The sequence below is a fragment of the Saccostrea cucullata genome, unplaced genomic scaffold (assembly GCF_032062105.1).
Source record: "Saccostrea cucullata isolate Sc308-1 unplaced genomic scaffold, CSIRO_AGI_Scuc_v1 ctg330, whole genome shotgun sequence".
NCBI classification, from domain to species: domain Eukaryota; kingdom Metazoa; phylum Mollusca; class Bivalvia; order Ostreida; family Ostreidae; genus Saccostrea; species Saccostrea cuccullata.
In genome coordinates, this window is record NW_026935947.1 from 452,501 (window position 1) to 479,349 (window position 26,849).

At 35.8% G+C, this 26,849-nt stretch overlaps 2 protein-coding genes and 1 long non-coding RNA gene across 3 annotated transcripts in view; 1 reads left to right on the forward strand and 2 right to left on the reverse strand.

Annotated features, from left to right (window-relative positions):
* Window positions 1-1,677: 1,677 nt before the first annotated feature.
* Window positions 1,678-3,587, reverse strand: LOC134244334 (uncharacterized). Its single transcript, XM_062726607.1, has one exon. It carries the CDS (start codon window positions 3,584-3,586, stop codon window positions 1,694-1,696), a length of 1,893 nt encoding a protein of 630 aa, XP_062582591.1. The 5' UTR covers window position 3,587; the 3' UTR covers window positions 1,678-1,693.
* Window positions 3,588-14,443: 10,856 nt separating this feature from the next.
* LOC134244322 (E3 ubiquitin-protein ligase TRIM33-like) lies at window positions 14,444-16,386 on the reverse strand. The gene has a single exon (XM_062726581.1). It carries the CDS (start codon window positions 16,349-16,351, stop codon window positions 14,444-14,446), a length of 1,908 nt encoding a protein of 635 aa, XP_062582565.1. The 5' UTR covers window positions 16,352-16,386.
* A 2,498-nt stretch (window positions 16,387-18,884) lies between these two features.
* LOC134244336 (uncharacterized) overlaps window positions 18,885-26,849 on the forward strand; it is a 75,786-nt gene continuing 67,821 nt past the window's right edge. The window contains exon 1 of the long non-coding RNA XR_009987199.1: window positions 18,885-18,917. This is a non-coding gene — a long non-coding RNA (uncharacterized LOC134244336). The remainder of the gene's footprint in view (window positions 18,918-26,849) is intronic.

Sequence of the window (26,849 nt, forward strand, 5' to 3'; positions counted from 1 at the left end):
AACTACTAGTATATAACCAAAATAAATATTTGGAGGCAGTACAAAAAATGTCAAATTGTGAAAGCATATGAAAACTAGAGGTACTGTGAACCGGATTTCCTGTGAGCAATGAGCTCACTAAATGATACCCCCGCCTCCCACATGATTATAATGGAAAAGTCTATGTTTTGCTGTGGCCGGAAAACCAAAAATATGTGTCGGATCAAAAGGTAAAATAGGAGGTGCACAATGGCAATATGTAATAAAGATTCTGTGAAAGATTCATTAATTTTCACTCAGTGGTATAAGAGGAGTTGCGGATAAGTCCCGGCCACAGTAAAACATGGACTTTGCCATTATAATCATATGGGAGGCAGGGGTTATCATTTAGTGAGCTCATTAATTGCTCACAGTACCCCTAGTTTCTTGTATATTAGAATGTGTAAATCTATATAATGATACGTTAGAAACATCAATAAAAGACAAAACATCATTTTAAAGTTGTTGATCAAAATATTCGAAAGAAAACTCTGCAATGGTGAAGTCATTGATTTTCCTCACCATTTTTGAGGGAGGGTGGGGTCCAAGGTAATTTTTGGTTACTTAACCATAATTTTTTGCGTGGTTCACCTTTATCACAAGTACTGTAAACGTAATATTACATTTGGCTGTGTATATATTCTTTTTAGCGCTTTTGGCGGAAAGAGACTTCAGCTAATTCAAGTACAACGCTAAATGTTTTGTACTTATGTACGTAAACAAGATTAAAGAACATTAGGAAATGTACTAAATCAAATCTACGCTAACTTGTTCAAAACTCAATTTCCGCCAAATATCATACACACTAAATATAATACATTTACAGTATGTCTAGATTTAGAACTTATGATAAATATTTCATTTAATTTTTTTCTCCAATGCAAATACACGATTTTTTTCCACAAGAAATTATATAGCACTATAAATCTGTACATACCAGATAATCGTCTTTAAAAATAGGCAAAAGAAACAAAAAGTTGAAGGAGGGGGGGGGGCAGATTTCATTTCCATTTTCGACAGAATTTTTCATGATAGGCAGAAAAAGTTGGAGAGCTCAATCACACTGTAACAAAAGATTCGGAGCCAGACGGCTCTACCAAAAAAGAAAATCTTCACAAAACCACCCATAGAATCTTCGTAGATAAAAGTGGCGAAAGGTTAAAGGTAGGGTGGGTAATGACCATCTTTTTTTCTTAAACTACATATACTTTTTGATTGTTGACTGGTTGAAGAGTATTAGTTTGATGGTTTACCCTCCCTCTAACTGAATTTGCTTTTTAGAGGAACCATACAAATTGCCTTTTTTTGTAATTCCAACTTTAAAGCTGGGGTTTTTCAACTTTAAAGGTGGTATTTCTAACCTTAAAGATGGCATTTCTAACTTGATTATATCGTTATTTTAAAAAATAAATTTTCGGGGGAATGGGTTATGTCTTTACAAACTTTCTTTATTTTTTGTTTAGTTTTTCTGTTCAATAAGTATGGCCCTACTGTACATGCCATAATGGCCCTTATATCTTTCTACATGTGGTATCAGTAGGGCCATGCTTATTGAGAAGAAAAACCTAAAAAATTAAGCCTGCAAAGACGCATCCCCATCCCCCCAAAATACATGAACGAAATCATACGATTAAAGTGAAAGCAAACAAGAAATTCAAATAACATGAGTTCTCTTTTAATTCCATTTATATATGCTGATATATTTATGCGAGTTACACACAAAGCAAATGTTTCTCTTTTCATCCACTCTGAAGAAGACTGGGTTTTTCATATCTTCAATGATCTTGATGAGAGTCCCACCACTGGTCAATACGTGTACATTATTACTGTCGTAGCCGGCCACATATATGTTGTCCAGAGAATCTTTGTCCAAGCCGTAAGGGCGCCTGAGACCAGGGCTGCTATATGTCCATATTTCATTCCCCTGATCGTATAGAGCTGTCACTTTGTTTGTCATGAAATTACATGTACTATATACAATATGACCCTTACTTGTGACCACAACATATCGAACGCCATTTGATGTTGGATAAGTCTTTATTTTCTTGAAGTCCGTGTTCAGCTTATCAATTGACTTGAAACAAGCTGCATAAAGAAAACCGTCGTGCACAGCCAATCCAAAATATTTCTTTTCCGTAGAGACAAATGACTTTTCCACATGTCCATCAACAGACCTAGCTGTTAATTCGTTACCCACAGTCATATATAGAATTTTATTTAACACGACTATATCAAACGAATTTCCAATATTTATTTCGTGTTCCAGCTTCAAATCGTAACTAGCACTGTTGAGCGAATACATAAAGATTCTGCCATTAGGTGTCCAATTTGTGAACATTATACAGCTTTCAGATAAAAAGACCATACTTCGAATATCAATCGCCTTTTCCTTTGTCAGCTGTAAGCACGATTTTAATTCGAGTGTTTTCGTTATTATTTCCTCTCTTTCCTCTTTCACATCAAATTTTACGCTTGCAAACTTTGAAACATTTTGTAATGCCTCCAACTCAAGACTCACAGAGGATTCTATACTACCATACAGTGAAACTGTTCCAGAATTTCTAATGTGTTCAAGTTTTTGTTGACTGTTTCGGAACTCCATAACAAACTCTACGTCAGCATCGTTGCGGCCTTTGACCTTTTCCAATTCCTTCAAGCAGCAGCGCATCAGTTGGCTTCTATCACTAACCGATTCGACATTTCTGGACATTTTTTCTTTACCCTCCTTGGAGTATTTTGATACTTGATCTAGACACTCACTCTCAAGCTTTTCTAGATGCTGAACAAGTTTTACCTTCATGTTTTGAATCTCAGTCGTAATCTTATCAGTAGCATCTTCGATCTGGGTAATATTTTTCTCCTGTTTTTCTTTAGTCTTACAAAGTTGGTTTTCAATATCTTCGATTTCTTTATATAGAGCTTCAAATGCTCCACTTTTTCTGATCTTCTCTGCTTTCTGTTCAATGGTTTCCACGCTGTCACATTTGCGGTGATCAGTACTAACACACATTGTGCAGCAAAGATGATCGTGGTCATTGCAATAAAGCTCCACTGGCCTATTTTTGTGTGTTGTGCAATTTTTATTTTTAAAATTCGAAATCTCACTGACAGCTTTGATGTCAGTTAAATCGCAAATTTTGTGATCAATTGACATGCGACTGGTTTTATGACACTTCGTACAGATTTCACAAAGGGCCTCGCTACAAGACAAACAATAACCCTTTGCCTCTTCCTCTTCATTTCCTCTTTTGCAGGCATCACATAATTTTCTACGCTCCGTTTGCTGGGAAAATTCAACTAGCACTTGATTAATTCCGAAATATTCACACCATTTACTGGGATTTCCGGATAAATTTGGAGCTGGCGTAAATTCCCGGCATAGAGGACAATGAAATCCCACAGGGCCCGCCTTACTTTCACAAGACGATACAATGTATGACGATAAACATCCATGACAAAATGTGTGTGAACACGGTAGCGTACGTGGAGTTTTGAATGTTTCAAAGCAAATGGAACATTTTGTCACATCGCCGCCAATGTTGTCCGGTAAAAATAAAGCTGCTGCCATATTCGAGCCAAACTTTTGAAACCGGGCATCGAGTGATCCGCCGCTCCGCACCGCCTCGTACCGTAAGTGAAGTTGATAAAACCGGATGTCTGGTAAACTGGTTGTGTGTGTTAACTCGTACAAAAAAATTCTATTTGGTCTTCATTTTAGCGACACAAATCTTCTATAATTTTGTAAATATTATTTCATGAACGTTGCATGAAGACTAAGAAAATGACTGTTTTGGCTTAGTGTTAATTAATCCCCAGTTAACTGAATGTAAACCCCCGAGGAAAAAGAAACAAGGTATCCAACCCATCAAATTAATCAACATAAAAAGCCAAATGAAAATTAAAGACATATAACAATTATTAACTTTTAAAGCTTTTAATTGCACATGTTCATAACAAAAATTATAACACAGGCACAACTGCATGAGAAAAAGTTGAAGTTTCATTTTAAGGTTAATCTTTTCTTGCCAGATCTTGACATCTTGCAAGTTTGAAGGTAGGTATTTTGATATCTAAAAGGATACTCAGTTCAAAAATAAAATTAGAAAAGAATAAAAGCAAATTTAGCAAGAATGTCTTGGGAATCTAGTTTTAAAAAATTCTAATTTATTCGAAAGCTTTCTGGAACTATATATAGTATTTATTTTGTTTGAAGTTTAAAGTCCTACACGCTATATGAACCCCAAATTTTGTGTGAAACAAAATGATTAATGATTTGAAACACATGAAGTGTAATGAAAAATAATACTTTCCACAAAATTTCCCTATAGACGTCGTTGTGATAACGAAACAATGAAGCAATATCTGGCAATTAAGAATTCAGTCTTTTCATGAATATTAATGAAGGAAGTGCGTAAACAATAGGCCTATATTTAGACACGCAGGTATGTTGCATTTTGACAACAATTATTACTAAAAGCTAAAAGATTAATATGCGTCATAATAGAGTAGATGGTTGATACTGATTACATTAAAAGATAAGTATCATTAAGAATAAGACGCTTGTCTTCCACGTGAAAAGTGAGTAGTATCTCAAACGGCCTACCTTGTTTTCTTCAAGCCATGTTTGTTTATCAATCTAAAAGTAGCGACGGCGTCACGTGATTGATTTAGTTAAAAATAGCCATTTCTTTCCTAGCAGGCTTATAAATAATTATAATTTGATAACTTTATAACGCGTTTAATTTTAATGGTGTAATTTACAGTATTTTCTTAACTTTTATTGATAAAAAAAATATATAAATCAGACTAAATAATTAGGGACGTCAAATCGGTCAATTTTCAATACTCGGTTACTCGGACGTTTTTCCGATCGAGTACCCGGGTACTCGGTAAAAGTGTAAACAAATATGAACAAGTAAATTGAAGACTGTAAAACATTTTAAACTCTTGTAGAAATAAAACCAGATGCACTTATAGGAGGCTTATCCGTAAATGTATTTATGTTGTAATAATGATGAGGACTTCGTGTCCGACGGAATTTTATATAACATTTTTTAAGGTTCAATTTATTTATCAGATAAACACAAGAAATAAAATAAGTTGTTCACAGTGTTTTAGTTTAAAAAAATAATCTGCTGCGTAATTGTATAATGGAACTCTTTGTCGCGTTTGACGACCAGGTATCAGTCGTCAGAGCTACGTACAGTATCAACTTGAACTTGATCAAGTTCTCCTAATAGAGCGGATTTACGATTTTAGTACACTTGTTCGATCCGAGATTTATATAGTATTACGGGACGGTATTTTGTAGTTTGATGCAACGATGGACATCAGTTTTTTTTAAAGCCTTTGCCTTCAACCAGTTGTATTGGCATGTAATCAAACACAACCATATCAACAATCGCACGTGTAATATCATCCGCTCTTTTCCCGAGAATCTACGGCTTCTCGGAGAATTGACAAAATTATCTAATTTATTTAAACATAATGGATCTTAAACGATGTTCAGTGAAAACAAATAATTAAAGCCAAACAAAAATAAGGGAAGAAGGCAGCCGCAGGTGAGAAAAGCCAGGTACACCAGGTACTTGGTCACGATAATTACTGTATAAACACTGCCACAGGCGATAACGGTCATTTAGAGTCGTAGTAAACCCTAATTACTGTATGTACAAGTGCAATGAGCATTTTACGTTTTAAAACAGATTGTTTAATGCATTAATAAATAAGACTAGAAATATTCAAAAATATACATCCGAGTAACCGAGTACCGATTTTAGTAATCGATACTCGGACGTTCGATCGAGTACCCGGTTAACCGGGTACTCGTTGACATCCCTTATAAATCTCCAATCTTATTTAAGCCGGCGCAGGTTATAGCGTGTATATACGTTTAAAGAATTTATTTTTACGAAGTCAAGTTAGATAATAAAATGCTTTCTTTGGTTGTTAGTACGGGAATTAATGTCGCAGCTATTGCAGCAAAAATACATAAAATACGTGTAATTTTGCGAACAAACAAAGAAAGCATTTAATTGTTTATATTTACATCTGTATCAAAATTCATTCCAAGTAAAATTAAAAAAATTGTTTACTATTGTTTTTAAGATGAATATGAGATTGTATGTAGAACAGATTGAACAGCCATTGTTCAATGTAACTACACACGTGGCTTGCTCAGTGTTGTTCATGCACTGATTAATGGCAATTGCCTTCATAAGAAATAAAAGGAAAAATATTCAGTGGATGTAAATATCATTTGATGACTCTTGTAAAATAAGTTCGACATTCCGATCTTTTACCTCCTCCAGAGATTTTCTGCAGTGTCGCAACAACTCACTCAAGTCATTTGTTGACTTGATTTTTTCTCGTTTTTGATTTAACATCTTCTGTATGTTTTGTTTTGTTTTTTTGACTCCCTCATTAAGACACTCACTTTCCAGTCATTTTTAGAATTTTAAAGTTTTGCTATAATATTTTGTTTGATTCCGCATTGTTTTGGTCTTGCAGCTTTTTGCTGTTAGAAAGGCTTATTTCCTCATCTGCTATTTTTTTCAACAAGAATTCAAACATTCCAACATTTCAGCTTTCTGTTTGATGGTTTCCACACTGTCACAAATTTTCTGTGACTTGTATTAACACACATTGAACAACAGAAACTAATATTATGAGGTACAAATGTTTACAACAAGAGGCCCATGGGCCACATCGCTCACCTGAGCACTGTGGCAAGGAAAAAGTAGAAATTTGTTTATTATTAAATAGTTTAAATCCAAAAGTAGTCCAAAGACTAATCATGGCTTTGCTATTCTTGATAAGATGATTTTTTAAGAATTTTCCTATATATTTCTATGTAAAACTTTGATTGGCCATTGTGGCCTCGCCCTACCACCGGGGGTGATGATTTGAACAATCTTGAATCTACACTACCTGAGGATGCTTCCATATAAATATGATCAGTTATGGCTTTGTTATTCCTAAGAAGAAGATTTTAAAAGAATTTTCCTATATATTTCTATGTAAAAAATTGATTGGCCATTTTGGCCCCACCCTACCCCCGGGGGTCATGATTTGAACAAACTTGAATCTACACTACCTGAAGATGTTTCCCTATAAGTTTCATATTTCCTGGCACAGTGGTTCTTGAGAAGAAGATTTTTAAAACATACCACCAAATTTTCATTAATTCCCAATTATGTCCCCTTGAATGAAGGCGTGGCCCTTCATTTGAACAAAATTGAATCCCCTTCATCCAAGGATGCTTTGTGGCAATTTTGGTTGAAATTGGCCCAGCGGTTCTTAAGAAGGAGTCGAATATATGAAAAGTTTACAACAACGACGACAACGACGACAGATAGCAGACAAATTGTGATCAGAATAGCTCACTTGAGCCTTTGGCTCAGGTGAGCTAAAAATGTATAGGGGAACATACATTTAATACAATCAGCATGACAAATACGTCAAGGAAATAATAACAAGAATTGTTGTTTCCTGCTTTCGGTGTCTTTATGCGTGTAATGTCATATTTTATGTCATATTGTGCCAAATTAATATGAATGCCCTTTTATATGTCTTTCAGAAGTTATCACTGAATTTGTTTTTATTTTGAAAAGTAGGTCAATCGTTAGGTCCAGGGATCAGAAATTTCGTTTGTTTGTTTGTTGTTTAACGTCCTTATCGAGAATGTTTTACACATGTGGAGAAGCCGCCACTTGAGAGCTGTCACTTTATACCTTTACATGGCGCTGAGGGCCATTGGCCAGTGTGAGATCTTTTTCCAGGAAACGCGTACCTCGACACGGGACATCGCGGTTATATTGACTCATTCGGAGGACCGGTATTCAGTCCTTCAGACTGACTTTTCCGCCGTTAACTTTCATTATTTATTTAGTAATATCCCACAATCACTTACTTATAGTGTCATTTATTCGTTGATCAGAGCTTGTTATGAGTACGATGAATTTTTAAACCAAGGTATGCTACTCACAGATAAGTTGATGCTACAAGAATTTCTACAATCTCATTTCAAGTCAGAAATTTGTAAATTCCATGGTTATTATAATGGGTCTTTCATTGGATCGTATTTTTGTTGACCTGTTTCATTTAATTGTTGTGCTTTTGATTTTACACTGAATTTGACTATGGATTTTCCTACTTGATCAATACATAGGGCTTACTCCTCATAGGCACCTAATCCTACCGTGGAGTTTTGCGTCTTTATGCCTATTTCATAGATTTGTATTGTTTGTAGATTATAATATAATGTAAAGAGGAAGAGGCTCCAATGCCCTAAAATGGCCCCATCAAGATTTTCAGAAATAATTGTTTATAGACATGTAGAGGCATTGTAATTTTCAGATACATTTAAATTTTTGCCGTGCGACGCACGTGCTGCTTGTATGACGTCATCAATCTTGCTATGTTGAATGAATGAAGACTTCAGATTTCTATGATAAACACATATGGTTTTCAATACAAAATGTTATGAAAATTCATTAGCAAAATATGCATATACTTTATCCTGATCTTTTATTCATCCAAAGACACTGTCTAATTTTATTTCACAACAGGCACACATTGCAATGAGAGCAATTTTTTTTTATAAACAACAACAACAATGATTAAAGACCATCTTCACAACACACTGTCCAATATCTGTTTTTTTGTCATTTACATTAGTCAGCTCTTAGATCTAAGGATAAATTGAAATCTACACAGTATAATAATAAGTTATAATAAATTGTTCGACAGAGCAACATTAGCAACATTTCAGAACTAGATACTGCAAAAAAATTAATGATTAAACACTTCACTAATTTGCATCATTTATATCTCCATATTTACGTTAACTATTGCACACTTGGTAATTTCTATTTTTCCAGTATTTGACGCAAGTAAAGTTTAGTAAACACTAAACGTTCTTATATCAAAACCTTCCAAAAATCAAACAAGGTAATTTTCTCAACACTTCAAAAAGTACTTTTTGGTGTAAAAATTGTTACTAAGTAATTTACACATGTATGCTTCAATGAAAAACACTAAAAAAAGTTTCAAAATCAAATACATGTAGTACTATACTCAGTCATCCTTGGACTTTCAGTAAGGCGTGGCATATTAGCGTCTCTCAAATAGCGACATAGATTCTCATTGGTTTAAAAATTAATAACACCAGGAACTTTAAATTGTTGTTGTTGACAACGATAAGATGACGTAAACCCCACCTCTTTGCCGTACGAAAGACTGTCATTGAATCATTGTTACACTCGTTGACATTAGCCCGAATCTTTATCCGATGTACATGTATAATTATATTTCAACAGTGAATGAAAGGCTGTGTAAATTTCATACGCTAATTATGTAAAGTCGAGAATGCCCACCTTAATAATATACTGAAAGTCCAAGGATAACAGAGAATTGTACCAATTGTCATTCTTCAACACAGCCATCATCTTCATCACTGTCATCACTATCGTCAATCTTTTCTGGTTCCGGAACATCCTTTGCGTCCTGTAAATACTCGGTCCAGTCATTTATATGACAGAAAGGTTGCGCTAGATGTCTTGCATAACCCAGATACCACATGACTGAGGTTATGTGAGCGCACATACCTACTACCCTGGACCCGGTTCTACACTGGCAGTACCATGAAAGTACTCGACATTCATCATACATTATCCACAATAAGTATGATTTTGACGTAATATGTCGACTCTGAAGCTTTGCACATAATAGTTGTGAATCTTGTTTACAAATCATCACTTCAAATTCCGACTTGTCATTGAAATGTTCTTGGGCATATGATTTGGCAAGTTGAACTTGGTATACGCCGATTGCTAATGATCGTAATTCTTCTTCTGTCATGGACGGAAAATTGATGTCAGTGGAATCTAGTCTTCTCCACACTCCCCTTACTTTGTTAAGCTTCTCCTTTTCAATTCTTACTTGCAGTTCATTGTTTTGTTTCGCCAGATACAACATTTTGCAGCCGATCGCCTCGTCATCGTCGCTGTTTCCACTGCTCAGTGCAGGTAAATACTTGTTACATATTGCTGCAACAATAGATATGTCATCTCCGACAAAAGGGATCAAACTATTTGGCAGAACTTTATCGAAATATTTCCATGACTTTAGCCTTGCGTTCGCCGTTTTTCCACAACCCATCTTATTTTTGTGACGAGCCTTGATGTGTTACTTTGTTCTGTTGCTAACTGTCTTTGGCCTTTTGTTAAGAATGCTGGCATTTCACTTCTTATATCAACTTCGTCGAGAAAGTCAACTGAATCTCGAAACCCTCTATCGACCACAAAAACGTCACCTTCTTTTAGCCAACTCTTAATTTCCTCGGTGTCATGTGCAAACGCATGTTTCAGAATGTTTGAATCATTGTTTTGATAGTCTGAGAGATAAGGACCAAGTATACTGACAAAGTATCCAGTCGTGGTCTCGATCACCATTGGTTTGATCAAAGGTCGATGTTTGTGCAGATTGTAAGAGCGCCGTTGGAATCGAAAATGGGAGCTCAACACAGTATGTATATATATGTCCCATCTAGGACGAGAATGGCGGGATTTTTAAAACCTTGACCAAAGAGTGTTTGAGCCAACGGACGTGTGTGATTGGTAATGACGTCATCCCTCGTTACGTGGTGGAAACCAATATTATGAGGTACAAATGTTTGCAATAGATTTTTTTCTAATTGACTTAATTGCAACTGAGTCTTTGGAAATCTGTAGCAGAGTTGCAAGAACTTTATTTGACATCCCTGTTTTCAGCTTCGTAAGATATATTCCAAGACAGGTGCTTGCACTCCTTACGTGTGTGTCTCTAACAGAGGTTAAATAGGTCAAAAGGTTGGCAAAGGACGCTTTGTCTAGGCCTGTAAGAGTTTTGAAATATACATCTCCGAAAGTGGAATCAAAATCTATTCCTTTTCCCTCTCTTTTTAGTAAAGCTTCACGAATTTTACTTAAGAGATTCATTATGTCACTTCGGTTGAAATCTGTACTTTTCTGAAAGTGGCTCATAAGATTTAGCGCTTCATCAGTAATTGCTCCATCTGTAATGTGTACTGGGCAACACCTTGCTCCATAAGGTATAATTATGTTTTTATACAAAAAGCAATTAAATCGAGTATTTGATGAAACAACAACTAATTTTGGGCCTCGTTTTCTACAAATGCAGCACGTTGAATGACCTCCTCCTGTTGACGAAAGTGGAAGACTTATATTTTTCGGTGAAAATACAGATGGTTCAGAATGGACAACTTTGGATGGTATTTGTGGTTTAATTTTTTGGGCTGAATGCGTATAGTACTGGCGTCTGCATTTACCACACAATACATCGTTTTCATGGATGGTTACCATAAAGTTTTTCTGAAGATACTTTCTTAAATGTTTATTGCCGTCGCCGGATAAAAATCGCCTTTCTGCGGGTTTAGTTCTTTTTTCCACAAAGAATGCAGGGAAAAGATCTTGATTCTGTCATTCTAAATAGAAAAATATTTACAATATTTATTTTATTATTTACATCTTGTGATATGAGAAAAAAAGAATTTTAAGGATACTGTATTTTAACGTACCATGATAAAAAATAAAGCACGCACATTTTTTTTTGGGGGGGGCATTATCATTATTATTTTACAGTAAGCAATAATTATAAAAGAAAAAAATTCTTAGAGTTTAGAAAATACCATGTACTTGGGGATATACATTTTTGTTCTGAAGATTGTACTACCGTATAAGTGAAAATTTTAGCGAGACGCAAATTTAGCGATTTCTACCTAAAATCTGGTATTTTATTTTTAGCGAGAAGTAATTTTAGCGATTTTAAAATGCTAACTAAGGAAGCTATTACAAATAGAACAACGTAATCACATATCAAGAATTACTCAGTAAACGTACGAAAGACATTCATGTATGTTTAACAACACCCCCAACATATGTACTAAATAATGTATTGGAGTTCGGAATCTTCCTTTTTTTGCTGGACAGAGTTTTCTAATTTTTATCTTTAACCGGATATTGTCCTCTTGCCTAGGTTTTCAAATGATACTTGTAAATTTACTTTGTCAATGAGTATTTGTGTTCCCAGAATATACGATATACATTACTCGCGTCACTAAAGGAGTAAAAATTCTAAATACGATATTGAAGTTGTTGTGAGCTGTAAATGGTATGCTTGATATTAAACAGTTAATTCTGCGTAATCGTATTTCTCGAGCTTCATATACATGTATATATATATGAATATTCAAACTTTTATAACTGTAAATGAACAAGTCCTATTTCTGGACACAAGAAAAAGTGTCAAATATGTAATTTTCATTTGTGTAACTTGAAACTTAAAGGAATTGATTTTATTGTACTATTCGACGACGGAGGGCTGGGAAAGCTCCATTTATCAGGTGCCTATGCGGGGAATTAGATGGACGAAATGAACTAAGCAAATATTTAAATATTCTACGCCAAAATTAATAATTAAACTAAATATGTAAATTAACCCAATCTCGAAATATATGTTTGGAATATGCCATGGTATAAATAAATAGATCAACCTTTTAGAGTTTGAAATATTGTCTTGTTACCCACCCCCCCTTTCCCCTCCAAGGATCAGTCACCAAATAAACTTATGTATAATTATAATAACAATCACGATAAAATTGTTTACCTTTAGAATTTGTATCTGTTGATTGTTCCCACCTCTCACAACACTGTATGCACCCGCTACATTCTCGTCCTGATGACAAAACGAATGTAAACAATTTGATCCGCCTCTAATCCATCTGTAAAATTATGTGACGTGATTTGTGTTTACATGAAAACTTAATTCATCATTGTCCCACTCTAGTGGGGGTCTATGATGTTGAATTTTAGATATTACTAAATTAGTGCTACATGTGTGATTTTAAGCTTTAAGCTTAAACAAGCAAATTTAAAGAATTATGGTCCACCGCTTTCGGTGTCACTGTGGGTGAGATGTTATTTTTTTTATGGCACTATGTGTCAAATATGAACGCCCTATCATACGTCATTCAGATGTAATCACCAAAGTGTATTTAAAAAATAATAAGTCAATTGTCAAGGTCAAGGGATAAGAAACCATAGCATGCTCGGAAAAATCTTGTCACAGGTAATGCACATGTCAAATATGAAAGCCTTATCTCATATCAATCAAAAGTTATATGGATAAATTATTTTTGAAAATTAGGTCAAACTTCAAGGTGAAGGTCACAAAATCAAAAACCATAATTTAGTAAGAAAGGTCTTGTCACAATCAATATGCAGATTTAATATGAATGCTCTATGTGCTCTCATTCAAAAGTCATTACCAAGGTCAAAGTTTTGAATGGAAGGTTAAACTTCAAACTCAAGGTCATGAGGTCAAAAAATCATATTGTATTTAGAAAGGTCTTGTCACAGATAATACAAATGTTTTATATGAAAGCACGATCTCTTCTCATTTAAATATTATGGCCAATTCAAAGTAATGTTTAAATTTTCTAAAAGTGGTTCAAACTACAAGGTCATGGGGTCAAAAATCAAAGTGTATTTAGAAAGGTCATGGGTGATATACATGTGTAATATGAAAGCCCTATCTCTGCTCATTCAAAAGATATGACCAAGGTTAAAGTTTTTGCGTCGGACGGATAGAACTACAGACTGACTGACTTACAGACTGACAGGCGGACAGATATAGTTCACGAAAGCGGGGGACATTTAAGTTTTTTTCACGGATTTTCATGATATATTTCATACATTTGCCAAATATAATGATAGAATTTATGACAGTTATTTTCACACATAATTTAGGACTAGCATACTAAAACATTTCACTTCACAAAATTCCTCTTACAGCCTGCATTTAAAAATAGAAATCCACACTTAACAATACTGCATACTTCGAAAGAGGAAAAATTTATCTTTTTCTTCTAAAAAAAACCCTTCCGCCACAAAAGATTGTTCTTGAGTAATGTTTTCGGTATGGAATTTAATCACGGAGTCTTAATTGAATAAAGTGTAATTAGCATTTATATATCAGAATCCAAATTTATTGTAAGAACTAAAACATTATGTAAATTTTTTAAATAGAGACCAAGACAGCTGCTGAAAAGCTGAAGAGCGAACCTCGTGAAGCTCAGTCTTAAACTTGCTGAATGAAAGGAATTACATAGATTAACATATCAAAAACTTTCCCGTCGACATAACATCTCAAGTGATGGCGAAAAACCCTCTAATCACGAGGATCTTCATTGAAGATATATGTAGATAACCCCGGATATCTCGAGCTTAAATTCCATAGGACCAAACATTTATTTGAGATATTCCAGATATTCAGGTAAAAATAGCGTGGAAAAACTTAACAATTCAAAGAACAGGTGACATCTTATAATTAGAACTGAAGATTCTAATTGGAATTACTCATAAATTCATTTTACATGAATTACTTTTATGTAATTATGACAACAAAGGAGAGCAATGCTTCTTTGTTCAATAAGTATAAGTGATATCGGATGAGGCAAATTTTCGAAGATTCTGAGAATTGATCCAACGCTGGACAATACATGTACATTGCTACTATGGTAATCCGCCACATATACATTGTCCGAGGAATCCTTCTGCAAACCATACGGATTTTTCAAATTGGGACTGCTATAAGTCCAGACTGTATCACCATTCTCATAATAGATGCTTTTGACAATGTTTTCTTTGGAACAACTGTATATTATAGTAAGCCCACTACGCGTTACAACAACGTATCGTACTCCAGAGGGCGTTTTGTATTCTTTCAGAATATTTCCCTTTGTATCCGTTTTAATAACTGACGTGTCACATGTCACATAAATGAAATCATCAACTACATCAATTCCATAACATTTTCTTCCAACATGGATTGTAAATATTTCTTTAAAATCACCATCTCCCGACACAGCTTTAACACAATTACCAGATACCGATGATAGGTACAAGATGTTGCCTTTCAATTTTATGTCAAAGGTATCCCTGTAACCAAACCTCAGGTCACGTTGAAATTTCAATCCAGTATTGTCAAGAGCATATACAATCAAATCAGTTTTGGAAGAGCTCCAAGTTGTGAATACGACGTTAGCATCATTGAGAAAAACCATTCCTCGTATAGAGTATGCTGTTATTTGTACGTCTTGCCATAACTCTAAATCAAGTGTCTTGGCTTCAATGCTGCTTCTATGGATTATACTCTCTACTGAGTCTAATAACTTAATGCTTGCAAAGTTCGGAATGTTCGTGAGTGTTTTTAATTCAGAGTTTAAAACTGCTTCCATCTTTATATTTACTGAATCTATAGGGTCATTTCTAACACGTTTCAAATGTTGTTGACTTCTTTGGAATTCCATGACAATCTCAACATCTGTTAGAGTTCTAACGTTCTCCAAAGATTGAATACAGAAGCGGGACAGCTGAAGTTTGTCATTTACTGCTTCGGCATTTGTTGTCATTTTTCCTCTACTTTCCTTTGTAAATTTTGCAACTTGATCAAGGCATTTACTCTCAAGATTTTCAATATGCTGAACAAGTTCTTCTTTGAAATTTTGAATATCTTCTGTTATCTTATCAGACATGTCATCTATTTTTGAGATATCTTCATCTTGTTTCGTTTTAGCAACAGAGAGCATATTTTCGGTATCTTTGAAATCGCCCAACAAAGCTTTAACACTATTATTTTGTCTGATTTTTTCTGCTGTTTGTTCAATGGTATCCACACTATCACACTTCCTGTGCTCGGTGGATACACACATGGTGCAACAAGGTGTCTCATGATCATTACAGTAAAGTGTTATGGGTCTGTCCTTATGTACACTGCAGCACTTGACCAATAATCTAAAATATGTGTTGGTTGCAGATTCTTTCAGTTTGTCGTTTAAATCACAAAGTTCGTGATCTCGAAGAGTGCGATTTCTTGTGTGATAATCTGCACAGTTTTCACATAGCGCATCTAAACAAGTCAAACAATACTTTTTAGCTTCTGCGTCCTCTCGTTTGCATGCCTCACAAAGTGTGACAACTTCGGTTTGTTTAGAAGATATCCACAAAATTCGGTTGATTGGGAACTGTTCAGCCAACTCACTTGGCTTTGTAGAAAAACTAGGAGCTACAGCAAATTTTCGACATAAAGGACAATGAAATCCCACAGGCTCCGCCTTACCTTGACAGGCTGTTGTGATATAGGAAGACAAACATTCGTGACAAAATGAGTGTGAACAAGGTAAAACACGCGGATTTTTGAATTGTTCAAAGCAAATTGAACACTTCCAAACTTCATCAGTAAAAGAAACATCCACATTTGTTGAAGATGCCATATTGTAAAGAAAAACCTTTTACATTCCGTGTTGATTTTGGATAGATCTGTTTACTAAGCGCCCAATTTTACAAAATAGGACGATGGAAAATATACACATAATAAAATTTATTAGTAAAAATAATAATTTAAAGAATTATTTTTACCAATCCTATATAAATCTATCAGGGAAATTCAAATAACGACCTCATATCGTGTTCAGAGAAATCTCTATGGTAACGGAATAAAGGGGCAAAGTTATTTTTCTTTGTATCTGGAAAGATTGATTCATTGAATATTGTTTTACGTCCAACTCGATTTTTTTTTTACATATGTAGAGATATCACCATATACATGTACCAATTAAAGGCTTCAGATTTCGACATTCGTACAGGATCAGTTAGTTACATTTGAGGGAAGTGACCACGATCGATTCCCGGTTTTTATAGTTTCATGATATCCGCAAGACTCCCAAGATTCAAATTTGCCGGACACCTGATGATGGTACATTTCCTACATATTACAATGTACCTATTTTCACAATCTCCCGATCTCGCGTTCTACGGACTTGTCTACCGTCACAGTTGTAAAAGTAATGGAAGAAACTGATGTATGACAGGACCGGAATTCGAACCCGGAATCCCTACATTGCCAGTGAGATGATATACCTATTAGGTATCGAGGGATATATCCACAACCCAGAATATAACATTTCTCCAACCTAAAGTTAACCTAAGTTCTTCTATGGCCCTTGTTAAAAATTCAACCTGCATGCCCAGGGGGGATTAACGGCATCAGGATCGATATTTAACAGGAAGGAGAAAATAACTAGCTGATTCCCTTGCACTATCTATCAGGGGCTATAGCAACTGAACTTTACAGGCCAAAATAAACGGCGTTGGAGCTAACGAACAGTATTCAAGATTAATAGTCCATTAAAGAATACAAAACAGGCAGCAGCCAGAGCAAACACGGACCAATCCAGTAAAACATCAGTTGTGGGGTCACTTCCATGCATGACCAATTTCAGAAACATTGTCCAAACTTGTTAAGTTGCCATTTTCTTCGATTGTGCTCTTCTTTACTTCTTTAGGTCGCCTCACCTTTATCTATTTTATAGGTGAGGCGACATTTCACCCTTTATTTGCCACATTGAAATCAAATGAAAAGGGCGATGGGAAAAGTTTGTTTTCTTTTAATTTTGTTATTCAATCTAAAATTAGCTAATAATCACTTTCAAACGACACTCTCTCTTTGTTGAAAAATGAGCACATTATCACAGTGTATTTATTGGATAAGAACGTTACAAAACTATATGTTCATTCCAAATGATAAACGTCAACATTATTTTTTCGTGTAAATCGGTTGAATCTGATTCGTAGAAAAACATTTGTGAAAAGAACTATCATCCGATGAATAATGAAGCCAGTGTAGCAACAGTCGACATTGCTTGACGACGGGTGTTATTAAAAACAATAGTGACTGCGCAGAATTTAATGTTAAGACATTCAGTATAATATCATATATATTACATGTAGCTGCGCCACGGTTGACAATGGGTTTTTCTTTGGTTGAAATAATTTTTAAATGTTACACGACACTATATGCAATATTTTTATACTATTATATACAATTTTTAATATGATACATACAGACTTGTGAATTAATCAGTGAAGTCCTAGGTTTGGATTTATAGACGGTTAATTTTTTTCCTTTTCAGAATGAGCCCTTCCTACCTAAGAATATTGTTATTTCATCGTTAGCAATATAAGGAGGCTGGGGGGGGGGGGGGTCAACAAATTAACTGGTCACCAGATTTAACTTATGATACATTAAGCTGTCAACCATAATTTGGCAAAGAAAAATATCATACAATTTAGTTTTGAAATTTCGTTATATTTTTATATAACTTTGTATGGAGCTCTTCTTCTAAAGGAGGTCAAAATAGTCTGAAAATGGCCACAGCCCCCCAACCCCTTTAAGTTTCATTTTTCTTAATTCCATGGTGATAATTCGGTAGAGAAACATACGTTTATCCTGTGCGCACTTTGACAAAAAGTGATTGTTTTTTAAATATATCAATATTTCTTATTAATATATTAAGAAATTTCATTTTTTAGCTCACCTGAGCCGAAGGCTTAAGTGAGCTTTTCTGATCACATTTTGTCCGTCGTCCGTCCGTCCGTCTCTCCGTCCGTCTGTAAACTTTTCACATTTTCGACTTCTTCTCAAGAACCAATGGGACAATTTTAACCAAACTTGGTACAAAGCATCCATGGGTGAAGGGGAGTTTAAATTATTAAATGAAGGGCCAAGTCCCCTTACAAGGGGAGATAATCAAGCAAAGACAAAAATAGGTTGGGGTCACTAAAAATCTTCTTCTCAAGAACCACTGGGCCAGGAAAGCTGAATCTTATGTGGAAGCATCCTTGGGTAGTGTAGATATTAAATTGTTAAAATCATTTAGGGCGGGGCCACAATAAGGAATCCAAGTTTTACATAGAAATATATAGAACACATCTTTAAAAATCTTCTTCTCAAGAACCACTGGGCCAGGAAAGCTGAAACTTATATGGAAGCATCCTGGGGTAGTGTAGATTCTAAAGTTTTAAAATCATAAAAGGGAAGGGGTTAGTGGGGCATGATAGGTATAGCAAGAGGGGGAATCTGGTAAAGAACTGCATCACCCAAGTTTCTCAGGTGAGCGATGTGGCCCATGGGCCTCTTGTTTTGCTCATTTACACGTTTTATATTCAATTTCGAGTCAAACAAATGTTTAATAGGTCTCGGCATAAGTTTTATTTATTCTAATACAGGTACAAGCAACAAAGCAAAATAAACAAACGTATGAGCAGGGTTTAAGCACTACCACTGACTACCATATAAATATTGTTTAAATATTACAAATAAGCATTTTTAAAAGAACTAAAAGAATTATTGAGGCTAACTTTTATACTTTTTAAAAAAAACATTTGACATGACGACTAAAATTGAATACACTTAACAAAACTTCTAAGTGGTCACTCTATTAAACATATTTTTTTAAAATTACTTAGTTTATAGAATGGTATGATATTTTCAACTTATTACAACAAATGAGTCTTCTCACTAATATTTAAAAGAAAATCAAATATCACCGATGAAAATCAGTGTTCGTGACGAATTTAAAAACCAACAATCTGTACTTTGCGGCACGTGTTTTGTGTAATTAGCATCTTTTTGTGATCATTATCAAATTTTAAAAACTGGTTTCACTAAAAATCACAAAACATTGGCAATATGGATCAACAATTAGGAAAAAAAGCCGTTGGAATGTATCCTTGCACCACGTTTTACTCACTTTTATTTTAGTTTAAAATTGTCCTAGATATTCCTTTTAAAAAATAACAACCAGTAAAAAAATCCATATAAACCCATTTTTCTATAGGCTGTGCGTCATTTTCAAATTAATTAACAAATTATCATACCGTGCTAACGTATGACATTCAATTTGTGTTAAATATATACACAATGATGTCATCACTATTATGCTATCATCACAATTCATCATAGTCAGTGTATACACTCCACAGCCACATTACAAAAATGATCCGTTGTCTTATTATAAAGTGCAGAGTTACATTTTTTACGAGTATCTCATATAAGAAATTTAAACCTACAGGTTTTATTATTTATTTATGCGGCATGATAAAATGAAAACTTTCGAATTCACATGGCTTGGGATATCTTTGACTTTGGAATAACTTATAAAGTCATTTTATGTTAAATACTCTGATGAATATATAACAACAAAGGAGAGCAACGTTTCTTTGTTCAACAAGTATAAAAAAATATAGGATCAGGCAAATCTTCAAAGATTCTGAGAATTGATCCATCACTGGATACTACGTGTACATTGTTACTATTGTAACCGGCCACGTATATGTTGTCGGAGGAGTCTTTTTGCAAACCGTAAGGATATTTCAAATTGGGACTGCTATAAGTCCACACCGTATCCCCATTTTCAGAAATATGCATCTGACAATGTTTTCATCGTAACAACTGTATACAATAAGCCCGTCACGTGCTACAACAACGTATTGTGTTCCACCGGGCGTGGTATATTCTTTGATTTTGTTTCCTTTAGTATCCATTTTAATTACTGACGTTTGACATGCCACATAAATGAAATCGTCGATTACATCAATTCCATAGCATGTTTTACCAACAGGGATTGTACTTATTTCTTTAAAATGACCATCTCCCGACAAAACTTTAACGCAATTTCCAGATTCCGATGATAGGTACAAGATGTTGCCTTTCAATTTTATGTCAAAGGTTTTTCCATACCCAAAGCTTAAATTACGTTGAAATTTCAAGCCAGTATTGTCAAGAGCATATACACTTAGATCGGTTTGGGAAGAGCTGCGAGTTGTGAATACAACGTTAGCATCATCGAGGAAAACCGTTCCTCGAAAATAGTGATTTGCAACTTGTACGTCTTGCAATAATTCCAATTCCAATGTCTTGACATCAATGTTTATTTCTTGGCTAATTTTTTCTACTGAGTCAAATAACTTAATGCTTGCAAAGTTCGAAATTTTCGTGAGTGTTTTTAATTCAGAGTTTAAAACTGCTTCCATCTTGACATTAACCGACTCAATAGAGTCATTTCTTACACGTTTCAATTTTTGTTGACTTCTGTGGACCTCCATGACAATCTCAACATCTGTTAGAGTTTTAAAGTTCTCCAAAGATTTAATGCAGAAGCGGGACAGCTGAAGTTTGTCATTTACTGCTTGAGCATTTTTTGTCATTTTTCCTCTACTTTCCTTTGTAAATTTGGCAACTTGATCAAGGCATTTACTCTCAAGATTTTCAATATGCTGAACAAGTTCTTCTTTGAAATTTTGAACATCTTCTGTTATTTTTTCAGACATTTCGTCTATTTTTGAGATATCTTCATCTTGTTTCGTTTTAGCAGTGGAGAGCATATTTTCAGTATCTTTGAAATCGCCCAACAAAGTTTTAACACTATTATTTTGTCTGAGTTTATCTGCTGTTTGTTCAATGGTACCCACACTATCACACTTCCTATGCTCGGTGCATACACACATGGTGCAACAAGGTGTCTCATGATCATTGCAGTAAAGTGTAATGGGTCTGCCTGTATGTATACTGCAGGAAGTGGCCAATGATCTAAAATATGCGTTGGTAGCAGATTCATTGTCTCTTAATTCACAAAGTTCGTGATCTCGAAGAGTGCGATTTCTTTTGTGATAATCTGCACAGTTTTCACAGAGCACCTCTGAACAAGACAAACAATATTTTTTTGCTTTTTTGTCCTCTTGTTTGCAAGCTTCACAAAGTGTGACATCCTCAGTTTGTTTAGAAAATACCGACAAAATATGATTAATTGGGAACTGGTCAGCCCACTCATTCGGCTTCGTTGATAAACTAGGAGCTGCAGCAAATTCTCGACATAAAGGACAATGAAATCCCAGAGGCTCAGCCTTACCTTGACAGGCGGTTAGGATATAGGACGACAAACATTCGTGACAAAATGAGTGTGAACAAGGTAAAACACGCGGAGTTTTGAATCGTTCAAAGCATATTGAACACTTCCAAACTTCATCAGTATGAGAAACAGTATCTGAATTTGTTGACGTTGCCATTTCAAAGAAGAAAAAACACCCCTCTACCTTCCGGGTTACCTGTAAGCGGTCTCGAGTCAATTCGTGTCTGAAATGTATTGCCGAAAATGTACGAAAAGGAAACATTTCATACAACTTGCATAATAAAATAATAGGAGCTACTGAAGTACCGAATAAGTATAAATATCATACAATTTTTTTTTCAAAAGCCTGGATACCTATAATTTTTACTCCTAAAATGTATGTTGCAGGTAGTTCCATTCGCATTTCTGAAAAATTATTCAATATTCACTAATTTTTCCTATATAATATGATTAACTTTAAAGATGAAGTTTAAGAAACAAAGTGAATAAATACACATAACTTTGAGAATATAGAGACATCTTTGTGACCATTTTCAATAACTCTATGCCTGATTTTCTTATATCGTGCCCAGAGAAATGGCTATGGTGAAAGATTGTTTATCGTTACACATGTTTCGGGAGAGATTGATCGATTGAATATTGTTTTTCATCCCACTCAATTTTTTTTAGTTATGTTAAGACATCACCATATATCGATTAAAGGTTTCAAATTGTGACACATGTAATCAGTGAGCTATATATGAGGGGAGTGACAAGGGATCGTTTCATGATATTCGAACTGAATACTCGCAACTTTCAGACATTTGCGGGGCACCTTGTGGAGGAACATTTCCATGTTACATTTCTACCCCCAGATATCCCGTTTTCGCAGCTACCGCTCTAAAGGCTGGTCTACCGTGAGGTTGTAAAAGTAAAGGGAAAAATGTATGAATGGACCGGTAGTCGAACCTGGAACCCCTGCATTATAATTAAGTGATACATGTATACCAACTTCGCTATCAATGGACATATTCACAACACAGAATACAACTTTTCTTCCCCTTTCAACCCAAGTTTTTCTATATGTCCTAAGCCTCGTTAAAAATTTTACCTGCATGCCCAGGGAGTGATTAACTAGCTGATTCCCTTGCACTATTTATCAGGAACTATACCAAATGAGCTATACAGGACGATGTCAACGTTTTTGATTCGTTAATACAATGAATCAATAGGAGATAACGAACAGTATTCGTGCTCAAAAGTCATTAAAAACAGTACAAATCAGGCAGCAGAGGTGGGATTAAGTGTCATGGTGGAGTGAGCACCCCCTGCCGACCGGTCACAAAAATCGCGGGCAAATTTTACTGCCTTTCATTTCACCGATCGGAAGAGGAGGAAGACAACACAACAGTTTTTGCACAAAATTAAAGATGCCACCCAAAGGAAACAGAGGGAAAAAAGGCAAAAAGCGAGCAATACCATCCCCGGAACCTGAACCTGAACCTGAACCCGAACCCGTTCAACCGGAGGAGACAGGAGCTAAAAAAAAAAGAAAACAGTTACTTCCTTCACTGAAGAACAAAAGGAAGAAATAATTGATTTTTTGATTCAAAATGAGGTCTTGTACAGCAAACGGTTGGCTGGATTTAAAGATGTTGCAAAGAAAGAGGATATCTGGGCTGGGCAGGCAAAAAAGATGAATACTACTGTTGATCAGCTGAAAACATGGTATTCCAGTATGAGAACAATGATGGGTCGGTTAAAGAAGCGCGCAAAGAAAAGTGGATCAGGGTGTGGGACAAGTTCACCTTTCTTATCCCCCACATTGAGACAGTGGAACCACGAAATGTGTGCTCGTTTGCAGCGGCCTCGTCGTGTAGCTCCGAACTTTCATCGTCTACCAAGCAAAGCTCCCCTGATTTGTCCAATTCCAGCAGGGTATCAACATCAGCACCACAGTCAGATACACCAAGAGTCTCTCAGTCAGGATCAGACGGCTGTCTACGAGGAAGAGATGAAAGGGTGTCATCTACTGAAATGAGTACTTATCATTACAATTCATTTAATCTTCATTAAATCTACTTAAAAATTATAAATCTTACATAGAAATTATTATGAATATTAACTTACATAATTCATGTTTCTGTTAACTTTAAAAATTCTAGGAACGTAAGATAGAGATAAAGAGGTTTATTAGAAAAAATTGTTAGCCAGGTATATCAAATTATATTTTTAGAAGAACTACTGGTGGAATTTTTGTCAAGAAGTGCAGCTAGCTGTGGGAGTTCCTACTTTGGAAGATACGTTGATGAAACGCTCTCAAAACTACCTGGAGAAATAAGGAGAGAGGCAGAGATGAATATTATGCAGGAACTGCATAGGGCTCAACGGGCAGGCGAGAACAACCAAAGACAATCACAATCAAGCCAAGGCGAGCAAGCACAGTCAGATTTTTGTTAGCAACAGTTCCAGCAGACACAATGGCAACCTCCACCGTCCCAGTGGCCATTTCGCCCTGTGGGACCGCAGACAAGTGTTTGGGGAAGTCAGGATCGTACCTATGTTCAGCGGCAATTCCCAGCTATTCCAATCACCTGCCCCGTACCACAAACCAGGTCTCAGCTAAGACCAGTAAATTCAACTACCATAACCACAGCTAGCACTGTACCAGTTTCAACAGCCGAACAAGAATCATTCGTTAACCTTCTGTCAACTCAGCTTAACACTCCAGAGGGAGCCCAAGACGATGATGAATCAGGGATATACCACACATAAACAAACCCATTTGACAAAGCAAACCTTTATATTACATTCATCAAAATAATTGAAAATAAATGGCTAAAATTTACATTATTTTTTCATGTTATATTTACACGCTAACCGACGTATATTATATGTAGAAAATCGCTTTTTACATTTTTCTAAGTGCTTAAATATGATAAACTTTGACTAAGAATTTCATACCATGTTCTCAAAACAGTGTTGTATTATATATGCTAAGAATGCTCAACTAAAACATTAACAAATCATATTATACAAAGGATACAGAAAATCTCAATTTAATTTCAACAAAACAGAATTCTTTGTAAATATGATTATGTTTACCCTTTCGTTTTTTGAATTTCAAAACATAACTCTCATATGTAATTTTATGTGCCATGGAGCCCCGCCATTCTTTCCTGCCACTCAACTGCACCTTGTGGAGAGTTGAAAAAATGCTTTAAGAGTTCCCTCTGATACTTTCCCTCTGCTGTAGCTGTGTTACGAGGTGCATTTGCTTGGTCCACATCTGGCCAATCCACTTGGTCTCTCCACGACCCTGGAACGATATCGTGGTTAATATCCTCACGGTCCACTTCTTGAATAATCATACCTGGATGTCTCAGTCTGAGAAGATTGTGCAGAACCACTGTTGCCTCCACTATATCCCTCACAGTGTCAGTCTTCTGTTCTAATGTCCTTAATAGACACCTGAATCTATTAGCTAGAATCCCAAAAGCATTTTCTACAACCCTCCTTCCCCTTGAAATTCTATAATTGTAAATCCTCTCTTCTCTTGACATTTGCCTTCTGCTATATGGTTTCATAAGGTAATTTCGAAGAGCAAATGCATCATCTCCCAGGATGAAGAAAGGCATGTCCTGGAGGTCATCCGGGCTTGAAGTAAGAGGACAGGGTGGAGGTAGTCCTAGGGCGTTCTCTTCCAGACCGTTGAACAATTCCGAGTCACCAAATATCTGCGCATCTGACATATGTCCTTTACCACCAAGTTCGATCCATACAAACTTGTAGCTTGCATCCACCAAAGCAAGAAGTGGAATTGAAAAGAAACCTTTATAATTAAAGTACACACTGCCACTTTGAGGTGGCTTCTTGATTGCAATGTGTTTCCCATCTAGGGCGCCAACAGCATGGGGCACATTCCATCTCTGTTCAAACTGGACAGCTAAGGCTTTCCAGGCTTCAGGGGTCACAGGTAAGCTAAACACTTCGTTTTTGTATGCCTGTACAATTGCCTGGCACACTTCTGGGACCATTTTAGAGATACTGGACACTCCACAACGAAATGCATACGCAAGTGACCGATAGCTATCTCCAGTTGCAAGATGTCTCAGGGTAACTGCCAGTTTCAATGCAGGCGAAAGAGATTGCCTAAAACTAGTGTTTACCATCTGAATATCCGGGGTTATCCTCTGCAAGACTTCATCAAATAACTCTGGAGTTAACCTTGTATAATTTTGGAATGCTGCTGGATCCTCAAGCCTCAAGTGACTGTCCAGAAGATTAGAATAGTGGCCAAACTGTTGTCTTCTCTCCTCTGTGGTCCACGGTCGCACCCAAAAGCGTCTGAGTGCAGCTCTTCTAACCCTTCTTTGGCGGAGTTGTACAATCTCTATCTGCTGCCCTTCCTCCTCTTCGATAGCAATTACAAAATAACATAGCAGTACTGCAAACATCACATTGTCATCAACTTCGGCCATTTTTATTGATTGTGTATGTTTTTATTGTGCTCACTTTTTTCATGGATAGAAAATAATGGACTCAATATAGACAGATTATTAAAACTTATATCTGTCGGGGTACAATCGTAGCTCAAAGCGTGTTTCATTTTGATCCTGATCGTGAAAGACATTGCAAGGAACGTGTTGTTCTATCGCAGAGTAGCGCAAGGGGTCGTGGTGAACGTATTTTATCATATGGGCACGTATTTCAACGTAGAAGATCGTTTCAAATCCGGGACTCGGATCGTGATATTCGCAACAGTTCGAGGCCCGTTTGTCAATTAAATCCTGATAATCCTATTTGAACGTAATTCATCTTATCTGAACGGTAGTCGGATCGTATGAGATCGCATCACATGAAATTTATCCATCGTGACCATTTCGCATAAAAGCGTAACAAATCGTATAAAAACGCACCTATGCGCATCTCTTCGTATTTGGGCATAAAATTCAATAAAAATTCTGCGATTAACTACGATTGGTCAATCGTGGCGTTCGCAACTGACCGCGCGACAGTGGGAACGTAGCATTACTAGCTTCTG

Excerpts from the sequence above, each read along its gene's own strand:
- LOC134244334 (XM_062726607.1), bottom strand. The coding sequence starts at position 3,586 with ATGGCAGCAGCTTTATTTTTACCGGACAACATTGGCGGCGATGTGACA.
- LOC134244322 (XM_062726581.1), bottom strand. The coding sequence starts at position 16,351 with ATGGCATCTTCAACAAATGTGGATGTTTCTTTTACTGATGAAGTTTGG.